Source organism: Scardinius erythrophthalmus (genome assembly GCF_964197995.2).
Source record: "Scardinius erythrophthalmus genome assembly, chromosome: 21".
Lineage (NCBI taxonomy): Eukaryota > Metazoa > Chordata > Actinopteri > Cypriniformes > Leuciscidae > Scardinius > Scardinius erythrophthalmus.
The window spans coordinates 4,386,232-4,413,613 of NC_138241.1; the positions used below are offsets into that span (position 1 = coordinate 4,386,232).

At 38.6% G+C, this 27,382-nt stretch overlaps 1 protein-coding gene across 1 annotated transcript in view; it reads left to right on the forward strand.

The window, feature by feature from the left end:
* The window catches only part of arfgef3 (ARFGEF family member 3), a 67,496-nt gene that overhangs the window by 5,861 nt on the left and 34,253 nt on the right, over positions 1–27,382 (forward strand). Inside the window, exons 6-22 of the mRNA XM_081351301.1 lie at positions 144–212; positions 3,771–3,893; positions 5,216–5,261; positions 7,186–7,270; positions 7,905–8,009; positions 9,747–10,065; positions 11,126–11,238; positions 12,510–13,489; positions 15,337–15,503; positions 15,621–15,786; positions 16,436–16,543; positions 17,619–17,834; positions 18,265–18,375; positions 21,140–21,290; positions 23,287–23,586; positions 24,001–24,134; positions 24,546–24,691. Of these exons, the coding sequence (XP_081207427.1) occupies positions 144–212; positions 3,771–3,893; positions 5,216–5,261; positions 7,186–7,270; positions 7,905–8,009; positions 9,747–10,065; positions 11,126–11,238; positions 12,510–13,489; positions 15,337–15,503; positions 15,621–15,786; positions 16,436–16,543; positions 17,619–17,834; positions 18,265–18,375; positions 21,140–21,290; positions 23,287–23,586; positions 24,001–24,134; positions 24,546–24,691 (3,339 nt within the window). The remainder of the gene's footprint in view (positions 1–143; positions 213–3,770; positions 3,894–5,215; positions 5,262–7,185; positions 7,271–7,904; positions 8,010–9,746; positions 10,066–11,125; positions 11,239–12,509; positions 13,490–15,336; positions 15,504–15,620; positions 15,787–16,435; positions 16,544–17,618; positions 17,835–18,264; positions 18,376–21,139; positions 21,291–23,286; positions 23,587–24,000; positions 24,135–24,545; positions 24,692–27,382) is intronic.

Consider the following 27,382-nt stretch of genomic DNA (forward strand, 5'->3'; position numbering starts at 1 on the left):
GCGATTGGACAGATTTGCAGCATTACTGGCACACGTGTGTCCACACACACACTGTGTTTCTCATCTCCTGTTTCTAATACTGAAGTGTTAATCAAGTGGCTGTTATATTAAACAGCTAATGTTTTAAGTTCTTTGTGTTGTAGGTCCTGCTTTGTGTCACCTACTCCTCTACATTTGAGATCAATGGGCACAACATGTTGAGAATTGCTGAGGTGAGACATGCTTTATTGACGTTTGACTGACAGAATGAGACAGCGAATTGCAAATTGCTAATCTGACGTGACTCTGGCAACCCTCTCATTGAAGTCCTTGTCTAAGGCCTATTAAAGACTGCTGCGCTGTGAAGATGTGCTTTAATGAGGACGATGCTGCAGTTTGGGTCACACTTTTACAGTGTGGTTATATCGCTCCACAAATCACTCATTTTAGGACCATGAAGGACCATATATATTCAGTATTGTATTATTTCAACATTTTCATAGCAATTAGGCACATTGCCACTATTTTTAATTGCGATAATGCAAACCCCCCCAAAAAAATTCCATTACCATTACTTTAATTAGAAAAAACAACAACAACAATCATATATTATTTATAATATATAAAATAAGGTATTTTTGCATCACCTTTTTTGCTGATTTAAAGTGATAGTTCACCCAAAAATGATAGTTTTGTCATTATCTATTCACTTACTTTCTCTCGTGGAACACAAAATAAGTTATTTTTAAATATGTCTCAGTGATCTTTGTCCATAAAATTAAAGTCAATGGGGTCCAATGTCATTTTGGACCCCATTGACTTTCATTGTATTGACATAAACATTTGAAATATTATTCAGCACTTTTTTTGTGTGTGTATTTTGCAGAAGAAAAAAGTCATACAGGTTTGTGAATAAATGATGACAGAACTTTTTTTTTTAATTACTCAGCACTGTTTTCTTTCCCAATAATTGTCATTTTAAGGGAAATTTAGATATGAACCATGCATGCAGATTTTATGCATTATGCAAATTTTAGTTGCATAAAAACTGTCAGACAGTCGCATGCTAAGCGATCAGATCTCACCCTGCTTGTCTGTGCAGACTGGTGTCTAACTTTATTATCTTGCCCCTGGTTGGCCATAAACGGCTCATAAAAGCACATCATCATGTGTAAATGTGTCTGGTAGTGGCAGACTGCTCTTATTTTCACGCAGGACTGTTGAGGAGCCTCAGGGAACAGGCCATGAACAGCGAGGCATGTGCAGTCACACAGCAGACCCATCAAGTGTTTGAACACTGCATTTGATAACAGAATATCAAAGCATGTGTGTTTATTTTAATCCTCAGCTAGCCGTGCAGTAAACGATTTTAATGCATGATGATAGTGCGTTCAAATCATTTTAATGCACAGCTAGCCGTGGATTATGCTGCTTATACCATGGTCATTTGCCAGAATTTTTAAGTTAAAGCTGTTATTGATGTTTGCAGCACTAAATGTGACGGGAAGGGTTAAAATGGTAGTTGTTTTCATCAGTTAGATCCAGCATTTTGCCCGCTTTGAGTCAGACACAGAGATAAAGCAGCACGGATTAGATTACATTTATTTGAATGAATTGAGAGAGATTCATTGTTGATGAATTCTATTAGACATGCAGACGTTTGTGACCAAATATTATTTTGGGGCCACTAAATGAGTTGATTATTACCTATTCTTTTGACTGAGCGTTTTGATTTCATATAAGGCAGTTGTTTTTCAGTGACTAAGACACGGTGAAGGGCTTTCCCCTGACATCTCACTTCCATCATGAAACTAATGTTCCAGCCGTGTGTCATTGGTTGCTGTGGTTACAGGTGATAGTGCCACGTCTTAGATCCTTTTTCCGTGACCAAGCGAGCCACACAACGGCAGATGCTCGGCTCAGCCTCTCTGTTTGCTTAGTGGAAGATTCCATTTCAGAGTCACTTTGTTGATCGGGATTAACAGAGACTTTTCCACATCATAAACAGGCTTGCTGCAGAGTTACTATTTTATTTTGTTGAGCAATCAATCAAAAGCATGACGTTCAATCAATAATTTTCATCAAAGACCTCTATCAGACCGCCATCTTTCTTTCTTTCATCTATCTATCTATCTATCTATCTATCTATCTATCTATCTATCTATCTATCTATCTATCTATCTATCTATCTATCTATCTATCTATCTATCTATCTATCTTTCTTTCTTTCTTTCTTTCTTTCTTTCTTTCTTTCTTTCTTTCTTTCTTTCTTTCTTTCTTTCTTTCTTTCTTTCTTTCTTTCTTTCTTTCTTTCTTTCTTTCTTTCTTTCTTTCTTTCTTTCTTTCTTTCTTTCTTTCTTTCTTTCTTTCTTTCTTTCTTTCTTTCTTTCTTTCTTTCTTTCTTTCTTTCTTTCTTTCTTTCTTTCTTTCTTTCTTTCTTTCTTTCGTGATGGCCAACTATTTCAGTGCCCTTGGGTCTGAATTTCTCCTTTCTATTTCTTCAATTCAATTCAATTCAATTCAATTCAAGAAATGTCACCCTATCTAAATATATTTCTAAATCCATGTTATAGATCTTCTTGTGAACGATTCATTCATGTATGTTTTATAAAAAACAAAAAACAAACAAATGACCTAAAAAAACAGCCCCTGTGAAATCCTTTTTCCCTCCCAAATTCCTTTTTTTTTCTATAAATTTTTTTCTGGATTCCTATTTAATAGTTCAAATAAATTCTAGTAATCAAAAATTTTACGTAATTTTAGGGCCCTGAAAAATTCTGTGTTTTCCATTTTCCTTCTTTTCCATTCTGTGTTAATTACATTTTGATAAAAAACAATCATGTCTAATCAATTGAATAATATTGTACATATTTTTACAATAATAAGGCCCTGTAAAATTCTTTAGTTATTTTTTTATTTTTTTTAGAAATTCTGTAATAGATGTGCTAAGTGACGGGTACGTTAAGCCAGGCCCAGTGTTTGTACGTGAGTGGTCAGTAGTTGCTGAAGTATTCAGTAAAGTATGTGAACATGCAAAGCAAGTGTCTGTCGTTCTTCTTCCCGAGTCAGCCTCTTATAATATATAATATAGCCTCTTAAAATATAATACATCTGTGTTGTCTGTTTTAATTTTTGTGGCTTTATGTACAAATACAAATGTAAAACATTAACAATTTAAACTTAATTTAAGTAATTTAAACAATTTAAAGTCTTTTAAACTGTAATCAAATGAAAATGAGCAAATTATATTTCTGGCAAACACAGTGATGCACTACAAAGGTTTACTGTTAAAATTAATACATGGAAGAAAAATATAGTTGTAAAAATTGTTTTATTATTATTATTAATTTGAGAAGTACATTTCACTGTACAATAGTAATATATTTGTCACAGTTTCTTTTGTTTTGATGGGTTGTAGTGAAGAGCATTTTGTGTGTGTATGTGGAGATTGTTTTCTCTCAGAGTGGCTCCGGAGCTGAAGTTCATGTGTTCCCGTCCTCATATAGTGAGACGGCAGAGGCTGAAAACACCACGAGCGTGACGTCACGCATGCTTTGGACCCGTTTAACCATTTAGCAAGATAAACATTCTAAAAAACCACAACATAAAATCTTTTGGTTAAAAATGGCTGAAGAGCACCAGAGGGATAATCACATTTGACATGCAAAATATCTACAGTGGCTTTAAAAGGGAATGATGGTACCTTTCATTGCCACAGCGGAACAAAGGCAGTTTGACATGATGGATATTAGAAATTGCTCAATCTCTGTTGCATCTTTGCGTGTCTCCAGGTGTGTATCGAGACGTACATATCGAGTTGTCATCAACGCAGTATCAACACAGCGGTCAGGGCGACTCTCAGCCAGATCCTCGGAGACCTCGCTCTACAACTACGCCATAGACAAGAAAACACAGTGAGTCACGTTTCACAGAGCTTTATCAATCACAAGCTCATATCTATAATCTCGTGTAACACAGCTCTCTGACATATGCTTGTGTGATTGGTCAGTGGTGGCATTCTGTAGAGAAATATTTTGGTAACACTTTACAATAAGTTCTCATTTGTTAACATTACAAACATGAACTAACAGTGAGCAATATACTGTATATATTTTAATCTTTGTTGATGTTGTTAATAAAACTTCTCAGGTTATGCATGTAACCATGGTTCCCTGAGAATAGAGAACGAGACGAGGGAAAGCCTCAGGCATGACTGGTGTCTGAAGCATGTGTATAAACCATAAACTGTAAAAAATATGAAGTAGTGTCCGTGACGTCACCCATAGGTTCTTGAAGATTATTTTTAGGCCCAAAGTGGGCGGAGCTGGCCGTCGCCATCTTGACAGTGCACCACTGCGCGTCACACCCGGATAACAGAAAATAGGCAAGAGGCGGATTATCTGAGGTGACGTGACGCTAACAGACAGCAGACAAACGGCTAGTAGTGACATCAGCGGCAATCCACCTGTCACTCAAGTGGCCACGCCCTTAATTATGCAGAACTTTAAGGCTTAATATAATTTAAACGGATGAGTTATAAAAATATTCACCCCCCTAACAATTGTCATGAAGGGCAAAATTAGCTATATAGACCAAAACCACTTTTTGTACCAGGCTGTAAACATGTTTATTTCTGCTGTAAAGTTGGCCATTTTAACAAGAGGAGTCTATGGGATTGACTCTCTTTTGCAGCCGGTCTCTAGTGGCCAGTCGATGAATTGCAGTTTAAGTCACTTCCGTGTCAGATTCAAGAGAGAGAGACCGGAAGGTTGCCGCTTGTTTAGACTCATTTCAGACACCAGTCATTCCCCATAGCGCCCTCTAGGGGATGCAGCGCGAGTTCCCTTTCAAAAGGGAAATGCATTTGTTCATTGTTTGTTCATGTTAGTTGACAACTAATTAACAATCACAAATTTTGATTTAAAAAAATGTATTCGTAAATGTTACATTTAACACCAAGATTGATAAATAAAGTAGAAGATTTGTTCATTCTTAGTTCATATTAACAAAGGAAACCTTGCTGTAATGTGTTATTTTGTTTTTGTTTTTGTGTAATGACCATTGTCCTGAACAATCATAGCTGAACTCAAATCAAGATTTATTTTTTGATAAGTAGCCATGCAATAAGCTACTCTAATTTTTCATTTTTAGATTTCTCAAACATTTCTTGAATGTTAAGCATGATTTGATGTTATGAAGTTGGCATTTTATAATGAGTCTGGTTGGATTTTTACAGGGCTTTGATGGCGAGGAACGTTGCATACCTGTGCACCAGCGCAAAGGTACACGCAGTCAATAAGCCATGAAAACATGCTTTCACTTGCCAAGTTTTCGACATGGCTCATCCGTCAAACTATCCGTTTAATCGTTTTTATGTTGCTGATAAACCACAACCATTTTCATATCTCAACTGATGATAACAGCTGCCAGTTAAACCGTCACAGCTCTGCTCTGGAATCTACACAGAGGTTTTTCCTCTTTTACAAGCCATAGTCTTCATGAGTGTGTTGCTAAGATAATAACACAGTATCTAATGAGCATAAAAATACATCACAGGCACAGGTAATTAGTCGATTTTTAACTTGATTAAACTGTTTTTATTGATACTTTTCAATATGTAATGAATAACAAATAAGAGCCATTTTAGTTTATTCCACCATGTTCGATTTAATATTACTATTATTGTTATTTTATTATTTATTTATTTTAAACTGAGACTTGTATTGCCTTCTCTGTGAGGTATACATGCAATGCTGTCTTAGAACTGGGACAAATTAAAGGTTTAGTAAGCGATTTCTGTTGGGTTAGGGTTATATTGTTGTTGTTGATATTTAAGGCGAGACACATAGGCGAGATTTTTCATGCAGTGCTCAGTTTTGAGATTTTGGGCTAGTTTACTCCTTCAATATGTGTTCTTTCAAGCTGCTATAAAGAAAACGTTGAAAATATACATTAAGATGTTTATTTTATTACATTTTGTTTACTTGCGGCAGTGAGTTTCTCCCGAATTTACCAAGAAGTTAGCATTCCAACGCGACACACCGAGCTCCGTCTGTTCACTGAAGTCTGTCATGACCGGTCTCGTTGTAAAGCTCTGAGTCTCCTGCACAACGCTATGTAACCCAAATATGGGCATTTCCTTTCTATCAGTAACCAATCGTGAATGTCCAAAGGGGGATTTAAAGCTAACGACGAAATCTCATTTAGAGCTATTTAAATCTTTAAATGCCGTTTTCTCAAAATGAGTATTTTGTCATTCTCCAGTACAAACATCTCAGCCTCTGTAGCGCCTGTGCACACCAAACTTTCCAGTTATACACTTGGCAGTATTCTGAAGATATTTTCTGAGGGATTTGTTAATAAATCATTCCTGGCCTGATTTATGTGACATTTTAATAAATAAAAAAATGGCGAAAATCGATTTTTTTATGGCCATGGACAGTTTATTTTGTTTTTCTAGGTAATGAAAGCATATATCCTGAAATCTCTCTGAATTTTTTTTTCATCTTGTGTGTAAACAAAATGAAAAAAAGAATTTTGCACCTGGCTTTATCATATGTTCAGATCTATCTACCGAAAATATATGCAAAGTCGTGCATATTTAAAGAGATACAAATACAAATAATTAAACATACAAATTTCTAAAACTTGTAATACATTAGATATCTATTATTTAAAATTTTTACCCTATTCACCTGTAGTGTCTCGCCTTAAATCACCTAAACAAACATGCTTCAACAAACACTTCATAGCTCCGCCCCCAGGCACCTCCCCCATTATGAGTGGACACACCCCTTACTGCTGATTGGTTACAAGTGTGTTTTAGTGCCACTGTGTTCAACAGTGTGTCTGAAATCGCTTACTGCACCTTTAAGGTATCTTAGAAGGCAGTATACACTTATGTGGTTAGAAGTGTGCTGAAATACAAAGACAAATGCAGTAGCCACACATTTGGAGTCTCTAAGGCTATTCTGTCCTATGAAAGACGGGTTTGGCCTTGAAGAATAGATGCCTTAAAATGACTATTTAGATAACTGCTCATTAGGTACAGATCTATAATGTTTTACGTACATAGTCTGATTTATAATTTATATTCACAACGTTTTTTTGAGTGCAGAAAAAAAGGAACATGTAATTGGTTCACCTGTTATAGTTTTTATGTGCCAATTATTAGTTAGTTATGTAAATGTGTATGTATGTTTTCAGATGTCTCTCCTACTACTGATGCGCTGTATGAAGATGTTGTTATGGTGCTCACTGTTTTCTGCGACAAGCTGGAGTCTGTCTCAAAGTAAGCTTTACATGTTATTAACTTGTAGTCATTATTAGTAGAATAGTGTTAGTGATTACTATTATTAGGGGAGTTTGTTTAGATGAGAATCACTTTTACCATACAACCTACTGAGCAAAATCTTAACGCTAAGAATTAAACTTCTGGCAAAATGCATGATTGATGCGTCAAATCGTGTGTCTAGTTAAGGAGAGAAGTTCTAAGACTTTTCTGTTTTATGATTTTTGCCTGATGAAGAATAAAAGGGCATAAAAATCCCATTGACTTGCATTGAAGGCGGAACACAAGCCATATAGGGACCAGGGGCCAGTTGCAAAAACTGCCAAGACAAGTAAATATATAATATAGTCAATGCTGACTTTGAGCAAAGACTCAAATCTGTCATACTCTGTGTCAGAATATGCCTACTTCCTTACTATGAAGTAGTATGTCTGAATTTGACAGTGAAAAGTAGGCGAACAAAGCCAGCATGAGGGATGTAGTACAGCCTGGTTTCATTTATATTACATACATTCATACTATATAGAATATACTTTTTTTTAATGGTAATTATGAAGTTCCTCATGAAATGTTGTACCTACTAGGACAGTGTTTCATCAATGTGACGAGAGAAATGTGTGTTGTTGTTCTTCAGTGAAAACCAGCTGCTGCAGTTGCTGTACCTGGAGTGTATTCTGTCTATGCTGAGCAGCTGTCCTCCCACAATGCACCTGCATCGTAATTTCACTGACCTCGTCTGGTGAGACTTGTTTAAATCAAGGATGTTGGCACTTTATCTCGTTTAACATAGCTCAGCTTACGCATAAATACTACTTTTTTTCTTATTTTAATTTATTTACAATGAATTGCATCAAATTAACATCATTGTTAACGTCAATTGACAACCCTTATAATCATACGTTTTACCATATGATTGCAAGTGTGAATAAATTACTTTTTAATGTGTATGTTTTAAAGGTCCCGTTGCATGCGATTCCATGTTTCAAACTTTAGTTAGTGTGTAATGTTGCTGTTAGAGCATAAATAATATCTGTAAAATTATAAAGCTCAAAGTTCAATGCCAAGCGAGATATTTTATTTAACAGAAGTTGACTACAAAAAACGGCTCGTTTGGACTACACCCCTCTACATCCTGCATTAGTGACATCACCAGAACCGTTTCTTGACTAACCTCCGCCCACAGGAATGCTCCCTCAACTCTACTGGCTACTTGCGCACTTCTTATAACTTAGCCTACTGTGTTTACTCAGCTCTTACGGTGATTTTCTGAAGTAAAACTGACGCTTCATCTTTTGTGTGATGTACAATAAACTTTATTAAACTCATCAGTACATGTTTGATCATCATTCAGACAGCAGACTTGTAGGCTATTAATAAATAATGGATACATAGCCTACAAGCAGATGACAAATACGTTATAATAACCGTAATTAAACTACTAAACCATACCTGTTTCATCTCTATACAGCACTCTGACTCTGTAGGCATTATTGTCCGACTCGAAATGAACGCCGTTACTGAGAGTTTCTGATATTATCATCATTCCGTGAGATGAATTTTTCCTGACAGACTGAGCACGAGCTCATGAAGCTCCGCCCCCTGTGCCGTCCAGCAGCACCTCATTTGCATTTAAAGAGGACACACTGAAACAGGTCGTTTTTCTGAGCCCCAAAAAATGTCAATTTAAACATGCTGTAAAAAATGATCTGTTGGGTATTTTGAGCTCAAACTTCACATACACACTCTGGGGACATCAGAGACTTATTTTACATCTTGTGAAAAGGGGCATAGAACGGGACCTTTAAGCTTACACTGTGAGAGGAAAAAAACCAGGCAAAACATTAATTAATTAATTAACAATAATTCATTACATTTTCAACTATTTGTACAGTATGTAAGTATTAAGGTCTGCATGAAATGAAAGTTGTGACGTATATTAGAGTGAAACGTCCTCTGGAATGAGAAAAAAATGTGGGCGGGGCTTGATTTTGTCCGTGGGGAATTGATTGGATGGTTGGATGGTTTGCTATTGGTGGATCTCATGTGAGTGACAGGTTACCCCGCCCTCATCATCAGAGAAGAGAAGAGATGTCTCTTTAAGAGGGAGGGGAAGTTATTCTGATTAAAAATTATGAGGGTCATGAATCAAAAAAATAATGTGCACTGATAAATCATTTATGATAAATACAAAAATAATGCATAAAAAAATTAAGAATTGCCTATTTTGATTTCATGCTGACTTTAGTCAGCTAAAAAATTATGGTCTAAAAGTATTCTCCACCATAATTCAACCACGGCATTAGCAGGGTATGTCCATAAAATTGAATCAATGTACAATATCCAATAAACACGTCTATTTTTTTTTGTAAACGCATAATCTCAGTTTGTGTCACTTTGGTCTTACAAATTGATTATTATGATTCTGCGAGGAACATGGTGCAATTATACATCATCAGTGTGTCCTGTCTATACGCAGGAAGCAGTTGTGTCCAACTCTGGTGGTGATTATGGGAAACCCAGCGAGTGATAAAAGCATCACATCTGGGCAATCTCAGGACTCAGACGCGGCCCCAGGGACAGGGGTCTCGGATCAGGGCCGGGGTTCTGGCTGCTCGTCGAGCGCTCCCGGCATGATCGGGCCGGTCGTTCGCACCATCTGCTATGTGGCCGCAGAGTTAGTCCGTCTGGTGGGCTGCATCGAGTCCATGAAGCCGGTTTTGCAGTCCCTGTACCACCGTATTCTGCTCTACCCCCCACCCCAGCACAGAGTGGAGGCCATTAAGATTATGAAGGAGGTGAGAAATCACAGATAAGACTGTGACGCACCAAACTGACAACAAAGAACTAGCTTCATGTCACCAGTGTCTGGGCCACAGAGCAAACACTACATTCGACTTCCAACCAGTGTTGCCAGACGTATGATAATTATCGTATTTGTACGATCATTTTGGTTCCACTTAATTTCGATAGTCCACTTAAGACATTCTACTAACTATAAGTAACTTTGCAACTATATGTAACTAGCAGTCATTAGAGTATTAGTAGACTGTAGCAGACTGTCAGTAGACTGTTAGGTTAGGGTTAGTAGAATAAGTAGACTTGTAGTTGGCCAAGTTACTTATAGTCAGTAGAAAGTCTGTTGTTAAGCATCAAAATAAAGAGTTAGCAGATATTAAGCAGAGAGTCTACTAATACTCTAATGATTGCTAGTTGACATGTAGTTGCAAAGTTATTTATAGTTAGTAGAATGTCTAAAAGTGGACTATTGAAATAAAGTAGAACCAAAATGATCGTACAAATACGATAATTATCGTACGTCTGGCAACACTGATTGGACGTTGAATGTAGTGTTTGCAGCGTGTTCAAGCGCAACTTTGCGTAGTTGTAAAGTTACTTATAGTTAGTAGAATGTCTAAAGTATACTATCGAAATAAAGTGTTATCATCATGTTTACCTCTGATGTTCGATCACTGATGAATAAAATCCCATAATGTATGATAATTTCAGAATTTTAAGACTCTTCAAATGATGGTCATTGTAATCATACCTGTAAAACACGGGGGTATTTGACTCTGGTAAGCATATCCATAACAGACTAGGACTGGCCTTGGACAAGATTTTTCCTCTTTTGTAAAGCCATATAAATGCTGTAGTGGATTTTTTGTTGTAGTTTCCCTTTACGACTAGAGAAGTTTACCAAACTATGATGACTCGCTTCTAAGAACCCCTGAAATGTGAAAGACATTATAAAAGCATCTTGCTTTATTCCCCAGATATTTGAATGTATCTTTAGCGCCCCCTTGTGTACTGAGGTTTTCTGTCCTGATAAGCTGTTGTTCCTCTCGCCCCCTGCAGATTGTGGGAAGCCCTCAGCGCTTGTTTGACCTGGCTGGTCCATGCGTCATTGAACATGAGACAAGAAAGAGGTCTTTCTCTAAAAGGAAGTCACACCTTGATCTTCTCAAACTGTAAGATTTTTATTTTCAAATTCTATGACAATCAGACATTTAATGGTCAATTCACACTGCGCCGACAGACGCCGGCCAAGCTGACAATCACCAGATTACTGTACGTCACTTTTCAGACTAGACAAATATGAAACGCCAACAGGGGAAACGCACTGATCCGAGTCCGACCAAACCAGATGAACATGTCTGTTGCCGTTGACCGGTGTCTGTCAATGCAGTGTAATTGGCCTTAAAAGTGTATCTTAAGCCAAGTCAAGTCAAGTCACCTTTATTTAAATAGTGCTTTATACAATACAGATTGTTTCAAAGCATCTTCACAGTAATAAACAGGAAAATAACAGAATCAATGATGTAAACTTCATTAAATATGAGACTAATTCAAATTCTGCGGCTGTAAAAAGACAATAGTGTCATTATTCAGATCACGTCAGTTCAGTAACAGTTCAATTCATCAATTATGAAACAAGTTCAATTCAGCAATAAGTGAGCTGAGTAAACACAGTAAGTTATAAGAAGTGCGCAAGTACATAAACGAATTTTGGTAGAGTTGAGGGAGCATTCCTGTGGGCGGAGGTTAGTCAAAAAACTGTTCTAGTGACGTCATTAAAGAAGGAAGTAGAGGGATGTAGTCCAAACGGGCCGTTCGATGTAGGCGACTTCTGTTAAATAACATATCTCGCTTGGCATTGAACTTTGAGCTTTATAATTTTACAGATATTATTTATGCTCTAACAACAACATTACACACTAACTATAGTTTGAAACATGGGATCACGAAGAACGGGACCTTTAAAGTCCCCCTTTGGTGAAAATCAAGCTTTAAATGTTGATTATATGTCTATGTGGTGTTTATAATATGTTTTAAGACAAAAATGTTTTGCTGACAAACAAAAAAAACACCATTGCTGAGTATTTTCTCCTTAAAACTGCAGTGAACCAAAAACTCTTAAAAACGTAAAAACGTTGTTTGAAAGTACCACAAAGTCACACCTTGTAACCAATCAGATCAACGTGTGATCGTCAACGAGTGGATCTCTGAGCTGTGTGAGTGAGTGGAGGCGGGGCTCATTTGCATATTCATAGAACCGCGTATACTAAATGAGGCTAGGGTGTCGAGTTACATTCAAGCTATCTTAAGGTGGAAAAAAAGTTTAAATATGTAATTTCTGTGAGGAAATATGAGTTTTAAGGGATGATACTATTGACTACAGGGGGACTTTAAGTAATTTTTACCAATGAATGCCACCATCTTTCCTATTTTCCTATTTTAGGGTAATGGATGGTATAACAGAAGCATGCATGAAGGGTGGAATTGAGGCGTGCTACTCCTCCGTCTCCTGCGCTTGTGCCCTATTGGGTGCTTTAGATGAGCTCAGTCAAGGGCGTGGCCTGCAGCAAGACCAGTCTCGAATGCTGCTGCGCCGATTGGATGATCTGAAGGAAGGGGCGGAGTCAATGCGTGAGTCTGTAGAACTCAACGAAGCTGATTTCCGCTGGCAGCGGCGCGTGCTTTCGGCTGAGAACGCCGCCTGGGAGACCAGCATCACTGAACGCAGCCCTGACATCAGCATCAGTGTCACGACTGACACCGGCCTGACCACTTTAGAGGGGGAGATTGGTCAGACCACTCTGGAAGGGGAAATGGGCCATACCACTCCGGAGGATTTTGGGGAGGGACAACGCCTACCATCGCCGTCTACCGGCGGGGCTGCAACGGGAACTCGCCCGGATCTGCCTGAATGTGTACGAGACAGTGGCGTCCCAGAAGCCCCGTCCAGTACGGCCCCTCCCGATGTAGTGCAGCGCAGTCACGGCTTGGCCTACCCTGACATCACCAACTTTCTATCTGTGGAGTCTCGGACACGCTCGCATGGCTCACGGTACAGCGAAAGTAACTTCAGTGCGGACGAGCAGGAGCTGTCGCGCACTGAGTTCGATTCGTGTGACCAGTACTCGATGGCTGCAGAAAAGGACTCGGGACGCTCCGATGTCTCTGACATGGGGTCTGACAACTGCTCTCTGGCTGACGAGGAGCAGACGCCGCGGGAGTGTCCCGGGCACCGTACGCTACGCACGGCTGCTCTGTCCTTGAAACTGCTGAAGAACCAGGAAGCAGATCAACAGAGCGCCCGGCTCTTTGTGCAGTCTCTGGCTTCACTTCTGCCTCGCCTGCTGGGACTACACAGCACCACCGATGTAGACGTGTCCCTGCAGAACTTCTCTACCACCTTCTGTTCGGGTCTGCAAGCAGGTAACTGATAATTAACTGATAGCCCGTTTATAGACTACTGGCCTATATCAAGCGTAGCGTCAGTTCTGGCAGGTTACGTTAGTCAAGCTCGCATCAGTGACTCTCAGCTGATCCTCTACCTATAGGAATACGACGCCCCTCACTGTATTCATATATAAGCTCCTTCAGTATTATCAGCATATATGGCGTTTCTCAGGAGCGAATTACCCTCCTACCTCCCCAGCTCCTCCTCTCTTTAGTCAGGATTTGTCCTTCTGATTCCCCTTGAATCAGACTAAATTCTCTAATTATGTTGTACATTAAAATCTTGAATTAATGATATCTGCAATACATTCATGTTGGTTCTGTTCTGTTTCCCCTGAGGGGGGTTATTGCTCTTATTCATGCTAGACTGCATGTTCTGGGAGTTCTTGCCCAGAACAGAACCATACCGCCAATCCAAAGTGTATGCTAATTGTCAGTCATATTTGACGATAGTGGTCCTGACAGAAATAAAAAATTTTAGGGCAGAGGTGTCCAGTCCTGCTCCTGGAGGGCCACTATCCTGTAGAGTTTAGGTGGGCTTGACTTTGGCTGTGACTGGATTTGACCACTCAGAGAGTTCAACATAAGTCTATACTATTTAAATACTTTGGTAGATTTTCCCCTACGCACTTGAAGTTTACCTGGGGCATCTCCAGACGACACTTGCAAAATTATACTCAGGTAAATTCACCACTGACCGCGTTGGTTGATGCCTAAGAGTAACTATTCTTACTGCATAAAATAAAATGCCTAAGAATTATAGTTACCTGACTGCAATCTAACCCCGCCTAAGAGTCTCACACTGAGTCGAATGACGTCTTGTTCCTTTTTGTACACTATCACTTGGGAAGAAGGTCTGTAGTGCTCCACTAACCTGCTGTGCAGCATAAACTAAACAGACTCCAGACAATGCCTTCGAATATGCTTTAATCACAGCCGGAGGATCTCAGACCAATTTCAGAGAGAATCCCACCAGCAAAAATAATACAACAGTTTTTATAGAATAATAGCTAGCAAAGGTGACCTGATTTATTAGGCTACATAATTTTTCTCCAATATATTCAGCAACCCTTCCCATACTAGGTAGAAGCTTTACTTTGTTACTCAAAGTCATGAGTTTATAAATTTGGATACCTGTCTAGTTTCATTTCCCCTTTTGTTATATTTGGAGATGATTCGCGAATACACTGACTGACTTTGACCAAAGTGTTTGGAAACATTATTTTAGGTTTTAAAAGCATAAAAATGTTATTCCTGCAAGAAAAAGAAATGTTAGTTATTAGAATTGTGATTAGTTTAAAATACAGTTTACTATTTTATTTTAAAAAAATCTCATCACAATACCTATAAATTGGAGTCTATATTTTTCTCAGGTTCAAATGACACAATATAACATTAAGATTATATGCAAAGAGTTTTTACTGTTATAAAAACACTGAACACAGAACTGAAGGTGACAGAATTAACATGAAAACACATGATCATTGTCAGTGGTGAAACTGGCCAATCTTGAAACAGCAGCTGTGTCGTCGCCTAAGCCAAAATGGCCAAATATCAGTAGTTTTTTATTCAGCCTGGGTAATTTCCCCCTTAAAGGGTTAGTTCACCCGAAAACGAAAATTCTATGATTATTCATGTCGTTCCAAACCCATACGACTTGCGTTAAATAAGATTAAATAATATCGAGGTATAATTTACTCACATAAACATTGATCAACACACATGCATAGTGCTCATCAAATCTGGTAAACAGAAGCTCAAACATGCCTGAATGGATGTAATATGATGGCAACATGATGTTATTATGTGGTCTTATTCTCCAGGTGGGGTTCATTCTCCAGGTTTCGAGGGCAGTGAAAACCTGAATTGTCAGGCTCTGATGAATGCGGATGGATTGTACCTGGTTTCCTATTATGCTTTACTGCTCAACCTCAAACTGTGCTGCTGTGACTTCTACCACAGGAAACCCACGTGTGCTCTGGTGTCTTTGGTACTCCTGGAAACCTGCTTTAATTTACCATACATTTGAAATATCTCTGAATTAACAGAAGGCCGGCCCACACAATCTGATGGTGATGTTGAATGAGCTGTGTGTGTGTGTGTGCAGAAGGAGTTTGTGCGTCAGATCCAGAGCAGTGGTGTTCTGGTGGTTCTGTCTCAGGCCTGGATCGAGGAGCTCTATAACCAGGTTTTGGAGAGAAACCTCCTGGGAGAGGCGGGATACTGGGGCTCGGCTGAGGAGCAGTCCTTACCTCTCATCACCATGCTCACTGGTAATACTCCTTTGTGTGTTATGAACTGTAGAGGCCTCAGATGAGCAATTATTGGTTCAAACCCTTGGTGTGAAGGATTAAATGTATAACATATACAATCAAACAAAAATGTATTCAGACACCTTTAACATTTCTCACATTATAACAGTTTATTTGCTCTGGTTTAGGAAATGGTAATAAAATATGACAAGTACTCAGTTATCAAATCAGTTGATATTTCACTGGTTTTGTCCATCCTTCTGTTAGACTGTCTCACACATGAATTATGTTGAATATCTGTCAATTTAAGTACACAATTAGATGATACCAGTTTAGCTCAACCAATAACCAAGCAATGCTTAATATTGTTCAGTCTGTGTGTAAAAAGGTCACATTAGCAATTAAAGAAAAAACACTTCAGCAAAACATGGTCAGGTCAAAGTGTCTGAATAATATTTGGTCCCATATTTTTATAAATGTTACTGGTAGTCACTGTATGAAGAATTATTGTGTATAATATGTCACAGTTTACTTTATTTTGCTCTCCTCACTTACATTAATTAACTTTAGTGTCCTGCACACAATAGTAAAAAATTATAAAAATTATATCCGGTGTCTGAATAATTTTTGGTCTGACTGTATATTATATTTGTGTATGGTGAATTGTCAGATATTGATGGACTGGGCAGCAGTGCTATTGGTGGTCAGCTGATCAGAAAGGCCTCAACACAGTCGCCCTTTACCTGTGACAAGAATGGCAGTGACAACTTGGTGGCAGGTAGTGCATAAATGCATATCCACACACACATTCGTAAAGAGGTTACAGAGGTTTCTTTTTTCTTTGTCAGCCGTCAAAACAAATGCACTTGTGTAGTTGATCTGACATTTGATATGATGAACTATTAAAACTATTTTATACATCTTTTTCTATTTTGTTTGCGGAATTAAAGGGTTAGTTCACCCCAAAATGAAAATTCTGTCAGTAATTACTCGCCCTCATGTCGTTCCAAACCTGTAAGACCTTCGTTCATCTTCGGAACATAAATAATATTTTTGATGAAATACGAGAGCTTTCTGACCCCTCCATGGACAGCAATGCAACGACCACTTGCAAGGCCCAGAAAGGTAGTAAAGACATCGTTAAAATAGTCCATGTGACTACAGTCGTTCAACCTTAATGTTATGAAGCAACGAGAATACTTTTAGTGCATAAAAAGAAGAAACGACATCTCTTACACTGTTCATGTTGTATCCACACTACAGCACTTCCGGGTTCTACGTCAGAACACCGACGCCAATTGCCGACGCTGTTCACGTGAGTACCGTGACACATACGTGTGATGCTCACACAGGAGCCGGCCAAAATGAGTCGACGTTCTGACGTAGAATATACAACATAAACAGGATAAGAGACTGACAATTAAGTCGGAAAATCCATGTCTAGTAATGTTGTGTATTTAAAAAAAATACCGAACCCTGAGGTACTCTGGTGGTTAGTCGATGTGACTTAAAAACTAAAAAACCCTGAAAGATCTACTTGTAATGACTCAAACCAGTGCAATCTTTGGATATCCAGTAAAGAGAGGAAGGACTAGCGGATCTGGTGATTTATTTTATATTAAGTCTATGGAAAAGTCCAGCAGAAATACTATGCATAATCTTCAGTGACGGATGGCAAGGTAGTTGCCTGACTAATTGCTATCTCGGATGTTGTTCTCTCTCATATGAAGAGGACAGATGAGAATGTCTTAAAGTTTGTGAGAATCTGAATCCATGGAGAAATTGTCAAATCACCAGCTTTGACAACACAGGGTCAAGCAGTCATTCCCTCATCATGGCCTCGTTTCTTACAGGTGTGGTGTTTGCCCGCTTTATCCTGACCGGCTGCTGGAAAAACCTGATCGACACGCTGTCCATGCCGCTCACAGGGCGCATGGCGGGAAGCTCTAGGGGTCTCGCCTTTATTCTAGGAGCCGAGGGAGTTAAAGAGCAAACTCAGAGGGAGAGAGACACCATCTGCCTCAGCCTGGATGGTCTACGCAAGGCTGCGGCTCTCAGCTGTGCTCTGGGTAACATCACATTCATTCATTCATTTTTTTTTTTTTATACAAGCTTCTGCTTCCTTCATATCTTCAGACATACATCTATAAAAAATATGTATGTAGTTAAAGCCTTTTGAAAGACTTGGAGACAGAAACATCTTGTTGTGGATGCTCTGCCTGACTTATGTATTGATTTACTTATTTTATTTTATTTTAAATTTGCCTGTGTGTTTTCTATATATGTATGGATGAATGTTATTTGTTAATCCCACGTGAGTTGTCTGCTGATAATCTTGGCCAGGACGCTCTTGCAAAAGAGATTTTTAATCTCAATGCCTTTATTTCCTGGTTAAATAATGGTTATAATAATAATAATAATTGTTCAGTTACAGTGCTCCCATTATAGGACACTAATAGAAAGTGTGTGTCTGCTGGCCCTTAATTCTCTGTCATTTAGGTGTGGCTGCCAACTGTGCCTCAGCTCTTGCCCAGATGGCAGCAGCATCATGTGTTCAGGAGGAGAAAGAGGAGAAAGAAGTGGGGGAGACTGGAGATGCCATTGCTCAAGGTACTCGCGCACATTTAACATGATCAGACTGCATTCAGAGTCATGTGAAGGAATGCTATGATAACATACTTGTATTTAGTCCATTAATGTGTATCATTTGTTCTTTGACTGATACTGTGCAGCATATGTACAATGTTTTTTTGCATAAATGGTTGGGATAAACTGGAAGCAAAACAAAATGTATTGCCAGGATTCATGCTTGCATAGAGCCGCTGGTATTGATGGTGTGGGAAAGGAAACACAATCGTTTTGATCAAAACAAATTTGTATTACTTCCTTACAAGTCCTTATAATTCTCAGAACATTAATATTATAGTGAGACTATCTCAAGCCCAACATATTGTTAACATATCATTTGTTAACATTAGTTAAAGGAATAGTTCACTTAAAAAGGAAAATTCATGATTTACTCACCCTTAAGTTGTTTCAAACCTGTATGAATTTCTTTCTTCTGCTGAACACAGTTGATGGACCCAATTGACTTCTATAGTAGGAAAAACAATACTATGGAAGTCAATGGTGTCCATCAACTGTGTGGTTACCGACATTCTTCAAAATATCTTCTTTTGTGTTCAGCAGAAGAAAGAAACTCATACAGGTTTGAAACAACTTGAGGGAAAGTAATTGATGACAGAATTTCGAATTTAAGTGAACTAATCCTTTAAGGCATTAGCTAACATGAACATCGATGAACAAAATGTTTTTACAGCATTTATTCATCTTTGTTAATGTTAGTTGATAAAAATGTTCATGTTCATTGTAGTTCACAGTGCTTTGAAATGTTATGTTAGTAAATGCTCAGATTATTATCTAAGATGAACAAATGCTGTAGAAGTATTGTTCATCATTAGTTCATGTTAATTAATTTACTTAACTAATGTTAACAAATGAAACCTTATTGTAAAGTGTTTACGTTTAATTTAACAAATGAGTAAATGCCCTATTTGGATATACAGTCAGGTCCATAAATATTGGGACATTGACACAATTCTAATCTTTTTGGCTCTATACACCACCACAATGGATTTGAAATGAAACGAACAAGATGTGCTTTAACTGCAGACTTTCAGCTTTAATTTGAGGGTATTTACATCCAAATCAGGTGAACGGTGTAGGAATTACAACAGTTTGCATATGTGCCACCCACTTTTTAAGGGACCAAAAGTAATGGGACAGATTAACAATCATAAATCAAATTTTTACTTTTTAATACTTGGTTGCAAATCCTTTGCAGTCAATTACAGCCTGAAGTCTGGAAGGCATAGACATCACCAGTTGCTGGGTTTCATCCCTGGTGAAGCTCTGCCAGGCCTCTACTGCAACTGTCTTCAGTTCCTGCTTGTTCTTGGGGCATTTTCCCTTCAGTTTTGTCTTCAGCAAGTGAAATGCATGCTCAATCGGATTCAGGTCAGGTGATTGACTTGGCCATTGCATAACATTCCACTTCTTTACCTTAAAAAACTCTTTGGTTGCTTTCACAGTATGCTTTGGGTCATTGTCCATCTGCACTGTGAAGCGCCGTCCAATGAGTTCTGAAGCATTTGGTCACAACATGCTTTTCTTCACAACATTTGGCCAGATCAAGAACACTCTCCAGGAGGTAGGTGTATGTGTGTCAAAGTCAAAAATCAAGAGAAGACTTCACCAGAGTGAATAAAGAGGGTTCACCACAAGATGTGAACCATTGGTGAGCCTCAAAAACAGGAAGGCCAGATAAGAGTTTGCCAAACAACATCTAAAAAAGCCTTCACAGTTCTGGAACAACATCCTTTGGACAGATGAGACAAAGATCAACTTGTACCAGAGTGATGGGAAGAGAAGAGAATGGAGAAGGAAAGGAACTGCTCATGATCCAAAGCATACCACCTCATCAGTGAATCATGGTGGTGGTAGTGTCATGGCGTGGGCATGTATGGCTGCCAATGGAACTGGTTCTCTTGTATTTATTGATGATGTGACTGCTGACAAAAGCAGCAGGATGAATTCTGAAGTGTTTCGGGCAATATTATCTGCTCATATTCAGTCAAATGCTTCAGAACTCATTGGACGGCGCTTCACAGTGCAGATGGACAATGACCCAAAGCATACTGCAAAAGCAACCAAACAGTTTTTTAAGGTAAAGAAGTGGAATGTTATGCAATGGCCAAGTCAATCACCTGACCTGAATCCGATTGAGCATGCATTTCACTTGCTGAAGACAAAACTGAAGGGAAAATGCCCCAAGAACAAGCAGGAACTGAAGACAGTTGCAGTAGAGGCCTGGCAGAGCTTCACCAGGGATGAAACCCAGCAACTGGTGATGTCTATGCCTTCCAGACTTCAGGCTGTAATTGACTGCAAAGGATTTGCAACCAAGTATTAAAAAGTAAAAGTTTGATTTATGATTGTTAATCTGTCCCATTACTTTTGGTCCCTTAAAAAGTGGGTGGCACATATACAAACTGTTGTAATTCCTACTCCGTTCACCTGATTTGGATGTAAATACCCTCAAATTAAAGCTGAAAGTCTGCAGTTAAAGCACATCTTGTTCGTTTCATTTCAAATCCATTGTGATGGTGTATAGAGCCAAAAAGATTAGAATTGTGTCAATGTCCCAATATTTATGGACCTGACTGTATGAGTGCATTGGTGATCATTATTAGTGAGTTATTAATATCTGAATTAACAGTTCATTTAAATATTGAACTTACTAACCTCAGATCATCAGTTACTTCAAACCATATTGCACTTCTGTTTAATGATCTTGCATGTGTCTGTGTTGCAGTAAAGCAGCGTGTTGAACAGAAACTAGAGCAGATGGGCCGCTGTCAGGGCGTGAGGCTTCACACGGCTCATGTACTCTGCATGGACGCTATACTCAATGTGGGGCTGGAGATGGGCAGCCATAACCATGACTGCTGGCCTCACGTGTTCAGGTAAAACACTAAGAAAATTGCTTTTAGGCCTGTCCCCAGATTAAAATAATTCATCATAACTCATTAATTGTAATCTGACATTTTGAAATTACTCAAATTTGCAAATTTCATTTCAAACTGTAGTAATGCATTCAGTTCTTCTTTTAAGGAAAGAAAACTGTATATTATAACTATATATATGTAGCAGCACTACTATGATGGTCTTCTCATTATTGATGTATTTTCGCTCATGCTGTTGATCGAGTTTTTCATATAATTAAACGCTATATTGCAAAAAATCTACATGAGATGTTACTTTTAAATCAGTACATTACCGTGAATCAAGTCTAGCTATCCACTTCAGTGAATTTACTCCAATCATTTTCACTCGCATGCTGTTTGTCATCTCTCAAAATGTTTTAATAAAATACAGTACAGTACTTTGCAAAAGTCTTAGGCACATTAGTATTTTCACCCCAAAAAGTGGTTTTAAGTCAGTTATTTGCATCTTTTGCTGTAATGTGTCAGTAGGAAATATTAGTTTACATTTCCAAACATTATTTTTGCCATTTATTTTTAATAATCCAGTGAGATATTTGAATGTTCAAGGAGTCTGACAGAAGCAGGTATGATGCACACAGAGATCTGATCTCACCATCATCGAGTCCGTCTGTGATTACATGAAGCAACAGAAAAAACAAAAGACTAAATCCAGTAGAACTGCAGCAAAATCTCCAAAACGCTTGAAGAAAACTTCCTGCAAAGCTACAATACTCTGAGAAGTTTAAGACACTTGTGTTAAAATGCTGTAAAGTCAGGATGCTTTCAAAAAATAATGTCAATTAACTTCTATTGACTAAATCAAATCATTATTTGTGTGAGCACCCTTTGCGTTTAAAACAGCTTTTGTCCAGGTACACTTGCACATAGTTTTTCAGGTAGCTTTGCAGGAAGGTTTCTTCAAGCGTCTCGGAGACGTTCCCGCAGTTCTTCTGGATTTAGTCTGTCTCAGTTTCTTCAGTTTCTTCATGTAATCACAGACGGACTCGATGATGGTGAGATCAGATCATACCGGCTGTTGTCAGACTCCTTGTGCATACACAAATCTCACTGGATTATTACAATTAATGGCAAAAATAATGTTTGGAAATGTGAACTGATATTTCCTACTGAAACACTACAGCAAAAGATAGAAATAACTGACTACAACCATTTCTTCAGGGCGAAAATACTAGCGTGCCTAAGACTTGCACAGTACTGTATTTAGGTAAATATTGCTGTTTATTTAAATGCATTGTTATATTGGTGCATATGAATTAATGTTTTTTCTACTGTATTTTACTTGCGTTAAACATTGTAAATATACTGTACTTGGAAAAGTACTTGCCTTTCAAGGCATTTTAGAGCAAATGCATACATTTAGAGTTATAGTATATCAGTGTTAAAATGTTTTAACGAATTTAAAGGTGCATTGTGTAATATTTAGGAGGATCTGTTGACAGAAATTTAATATCATATACATAACTATGTCTTCAGTGGTGTATAAAGATATTACTTAAAGAACCGTTATGTTTTTATTACCTTAGAAAGGAGCCGTTTCTGTCTACACACACCGCGGGTCCGCTTACATCGACATGTTTCTACAATGGCCCTGAACGGACAAACGCGTTTCGTCACTATGTTGTTCTTCGTGTAAAGAAGCTCGTTAAAGTCAGCGAATAAAACACTGACACAATGATGAACAAGTAACAATAATATTCGCAATAACATATCGTTTTTACTGAATAATTAAGTACGGTAAACATAATTTCTTAATTTATCTTTGTAAAGAAACCTCATTGCTTAACTGGCTACTCTCTGCTGTCTCAGACGACGACATCACTTCCTGTTGGCATCGTAACTTCTGTTGGGTGCAATTCACAAACTCTCCACTAGATGCGGCTAAAAATTACACACTGCACCTTTAAATTAGATCCAAAATCAAATAAGAAACTGAGTTTGTTTTAATATTCCTCAGAGTGATTGAGTATGTTAGTTCACTGGAGCACACACACTTCAGTGACGGCGGCTCGCAGCCTCCGATGGCCATCACACAGGCAGCGCAGGCCGTGGCCGTGGACCTGGAGCTGGAGCTGAGCGGAGAGGCCAGTCCAGAGCTGGAACTGGGTCTCAGCCATCCCGTTATCCAGCCGCTCTCCATCCAGGAGCTCCTGAGGGAAAGCAGTCGCGGGAAAGCCACGGACCTGCGGGGTGGCAGTCTGCTCACGGGCACCAGTGTGGCCAAAGCCGTCTGCACTCTCTCCACACAAGCGGACCGGTACCAGACTAACATAATCATTTCTCCCCACCTTCATTTTTCCATTTGATTTTAGGTTAAGCAGAATATTTTATCAACAACATGGGATAAGGTTAATTATACTCTGTGTTATCAGAATTAAAGGGATAGTTCACCCAAAAATAATAATTAGCCCATGATTTACTCACCCTCAAGTCATTCTGGGTGTATATTACATTCTTCTTTCAGACGAATACAAGTTAAAAAAATTATGTTAAATAATGTTATGTTAACATAACATTAATAATTATGTTAAAAAAATGTCCTGGCTCTTCCAGGCTTTATAATTAGTGTAAATGCCACGTTGTATATTTACCCATTAGTCCATCTCTATTCCTCTCACATGTCTGTTTATTTCTGCATGTTTAACGTGTAATTGTTGTGAATGTCCCGCAGGCTGTTTGAGGATGCCGTCAGTAAACTCAACCTCGTGGGTCTCGTGGGTTTCCTGCATCAGCTCAGAAAAGCTTCACAGTCTCAACTGTTTGATTCGGTCACAGAAACCGGAGACTATTCCTTAGCCATGCCAGGTACACAAACAATACTGAGTCCACTTTCCACCAACAGAATACCATCATTTAGGCTACATTTTCAATGCAGTTACATGCAACTATTAAATATCATTTATTTTTATTATTTATTTTATGTTTATTGCTATAAAATAATGAAGCCAGAAATAATCAAGGTTTTCAGAACCGTATTCAGACAAATTCCAGATTTTAGTATCAGTGTTAAACCAAGTTCTAGTCTCATATACAACTAATATAAAATTATTCAAGAACTATTCCGCTCACTTAATATTTAGTTTGACCTCCTGGAGTCAATGAACCAAATTTTCTGAAGGTTATGCGCCTTATTTCACTAACGCTTGAAAAGGAACAACAATTTTTAGGAGTTTTAAAACCCATGTTTTCCTTCACCTCATTGTGTTTTCATTAAAGGGGAGGCGAAGTCGACCCAGGACAAGCGCAGCGCCCTGCACCTGTTCCGGCTGGGAGAGGCCATGCTTCGCATCGTGAAGAGCAAGAGTCGACCTCTGCTGCACATGATGAGGGCCTGGAGTGTGGTGGCGCCACACCTGGTGGAGGTAAAGACACAAACAACCCTCATGTGGATTATACATCCTTAGGGCCCTATTTTAAGGATCTAAGCGCATGGTGTAAAGTGCACTTAGGGCGAGTCCGAATCATCTTTTTGCTAGTTTAAGGACGGGAAAAATGTTTGTCGCGCCAGGCACATGGTCTAAAAGGGTTGTCCCTATTCTCTTAAATAGTTATGGGTGTGCTTTCAGACCAGCAGCCCATGGGCCAAAGATGGGCGCAAATGCATTTGCCATTTAAACAACGTAGCGCAGGACGTGAAAATGAAAACTGCCGTCGGGCTGAAACTAGCAAAAGGACACTTGCATTGCGCCGGGTGTATGATAGGGCCCTTATTGTTGCGATGAAATATAAGCTTTTCTTCTGTATTGTGATGTACATCCGAGCGTACCAGATTATCGAAAAAGAAAAAATGTAAGGCGGGGACTTGGTTCTGTGCATCGGTTGTTGATTGGATGTTGAGAAGTGGGCGTGGCACTCAAAAGTGCATGCAGATGAATGCGAGTTTTAAAGTCGGCATGAAACGCAAGTTGCAAGTCTTTTCCTCTTTATCATGCTGTATTTTTGAGTCAAATGACTTCTGGAACAAGAAAAAAAAATTATTAACTTGATTTTGTCTGTGGGGAATTGATTGGATGGTTGTGGTTTGCTATTGGTGGATCTCAGTGAGTGACAAGTTGTGAAGAGAAGAGATGTCGCTGCAAGAGGGAGGGGAAGTTATTCTAATTCAAGAATATGAAGCAAATAAATGAAAAAAAAAATAATGATGTCTATAGATGAATCATTTATAACAAACGCTTCAATATTCCATAAAAAAAACAATAATTGTCCGTTTTGATTTCATGGTGACTTTAAGTAGACTAAATGATTGAGTCCTGCATATGTCACCACAGAGAAGTCCAGTTATGACATTTTGACTAAACATCATAAGCTCAAAACATAATAAAAAAAAAGAAAATAAAAAAAAGAAGAATTATATGCACGGATGTAATGTTCTCAATAAGATCTTTAACATTTCGAAAATAGATAGGGTGAATTTTAATTTTTTAAAGGGGATGTTCACACATAGAGTGATATCCAGCTTCATTCTTAATCAGTTTTTCTGCTGACATGAGATGAATAGAGCAGCTGGGTTCTGGAAGGAAAAATTCCATTTGTTTTCTCCAAAGGGAAATTGATTTGAGCAATAACGTGTAAATCTTTCATAACAGAACAATATATGTATATTCAGACTGAGGCATTGTGTGTAAACATGGTGATTATTGTAGTTCCAGACTAAATGTGAGCATGCACTTATAGTACTCATCACTTGCACAAAAACAGATTCAGTATTCCTCAAAATGAATAAAAACAGAGAAATGCAAACTCAGAATATTATGCAAAACTGCATTAATTAAAGGCACGCTATGCAGTTTCCGTTTTTGTCAAACAGCGCCCCCTAGAGTCGCTGTGGAGTACTTGTATTTAACGTTACTGTCGTAAATACCACTCACACAGAGCTGCCTCTGCACTCTTCTGACCGCGCTTTCTTCGTCGACTCTGCCATGATTGACGTCTGAAATGTGTGCTAGTGTCTTCCACAGAGGCTGCTTCATATGTTGCTGATGCATGTGACGTCGTGCCGTAAAGCAAGTCGTGATTCTCGTGAGATTTGTCGGGGCGCCTCTCAAACCTGCATTGCTGGTTTTGCCAGCGGCGTCCCCCCCGCTTTACTATCGGGATGATTCGCCCTACTACGAGTTTGTATACCATCAAAATGATTTCGAAGCTGTATTAAGGTACAAATCTTGCATAGTGTACCTTTAAATAAGTTAAATAACAGAAATGTACTTTATGTATTTAATCTCACTTTATGGAACAATGTCTTTGCTGCTGACCTTTGATGATCCAATTCAGCGGTACGAATAAGCAAAAATGCCTTTAGTTAAACATCACATTTGTATTGCAACAACATGGAACTTTTCCTCTGCGGTCGCCCTACAGCTTGGAAGCGGAATTGTCCATTACCGCTGTCGTAAAATGATTTACGGTTACTGTATATGAAGCATGCAGGTTTTTTTTCATATGGGCAATGATAATATTATTAATCTTCCCCCTTTCATAATTTATACATGTTTAGTAGACTAAACATTTTAACTCAAACATTTGCGATTTGCATGTCGATTGCAATGCTCAAATCTGAACGAGAATGATAGCGATAGCATCCTAACCATCTAAAACTACCATGTTAGTGTTTACTAGCTACCAGATTGATAATTCGCTCATCTACTAGCTGATTCATGAAGATAAATGGAGGACCAGATAGTTTCCGTAACGTAGCCAGGCAGACAACAGATTAGAAAAACTAAAGATAGTATGCAAGCAATTTACAGTTACTTACTAGTTCAACAGCATGACGGCCAAGTCAGCATCGGTCTGGTAACTCTCCTCCTCCATTAGCTAACGCCAGCGAGCAAACGCTCGACCCATATTGATCCTCGTCCTGCCTTTCAGTTTATCACTCTCCCTTTTCCTCTTCCGACTCTACTCCGACAAAACCTTGGACTTCTTACGTTTCGCTGCTGCTTCAGCCATGACGAAAACAGACGTACGAAAACAAACGCGCTGGTTGGCCACATTTGAGGAAGTGGTGGGCAAAGTGACGTATGCCGTAAAGCAGTCGAATTATGTAGTTCTTT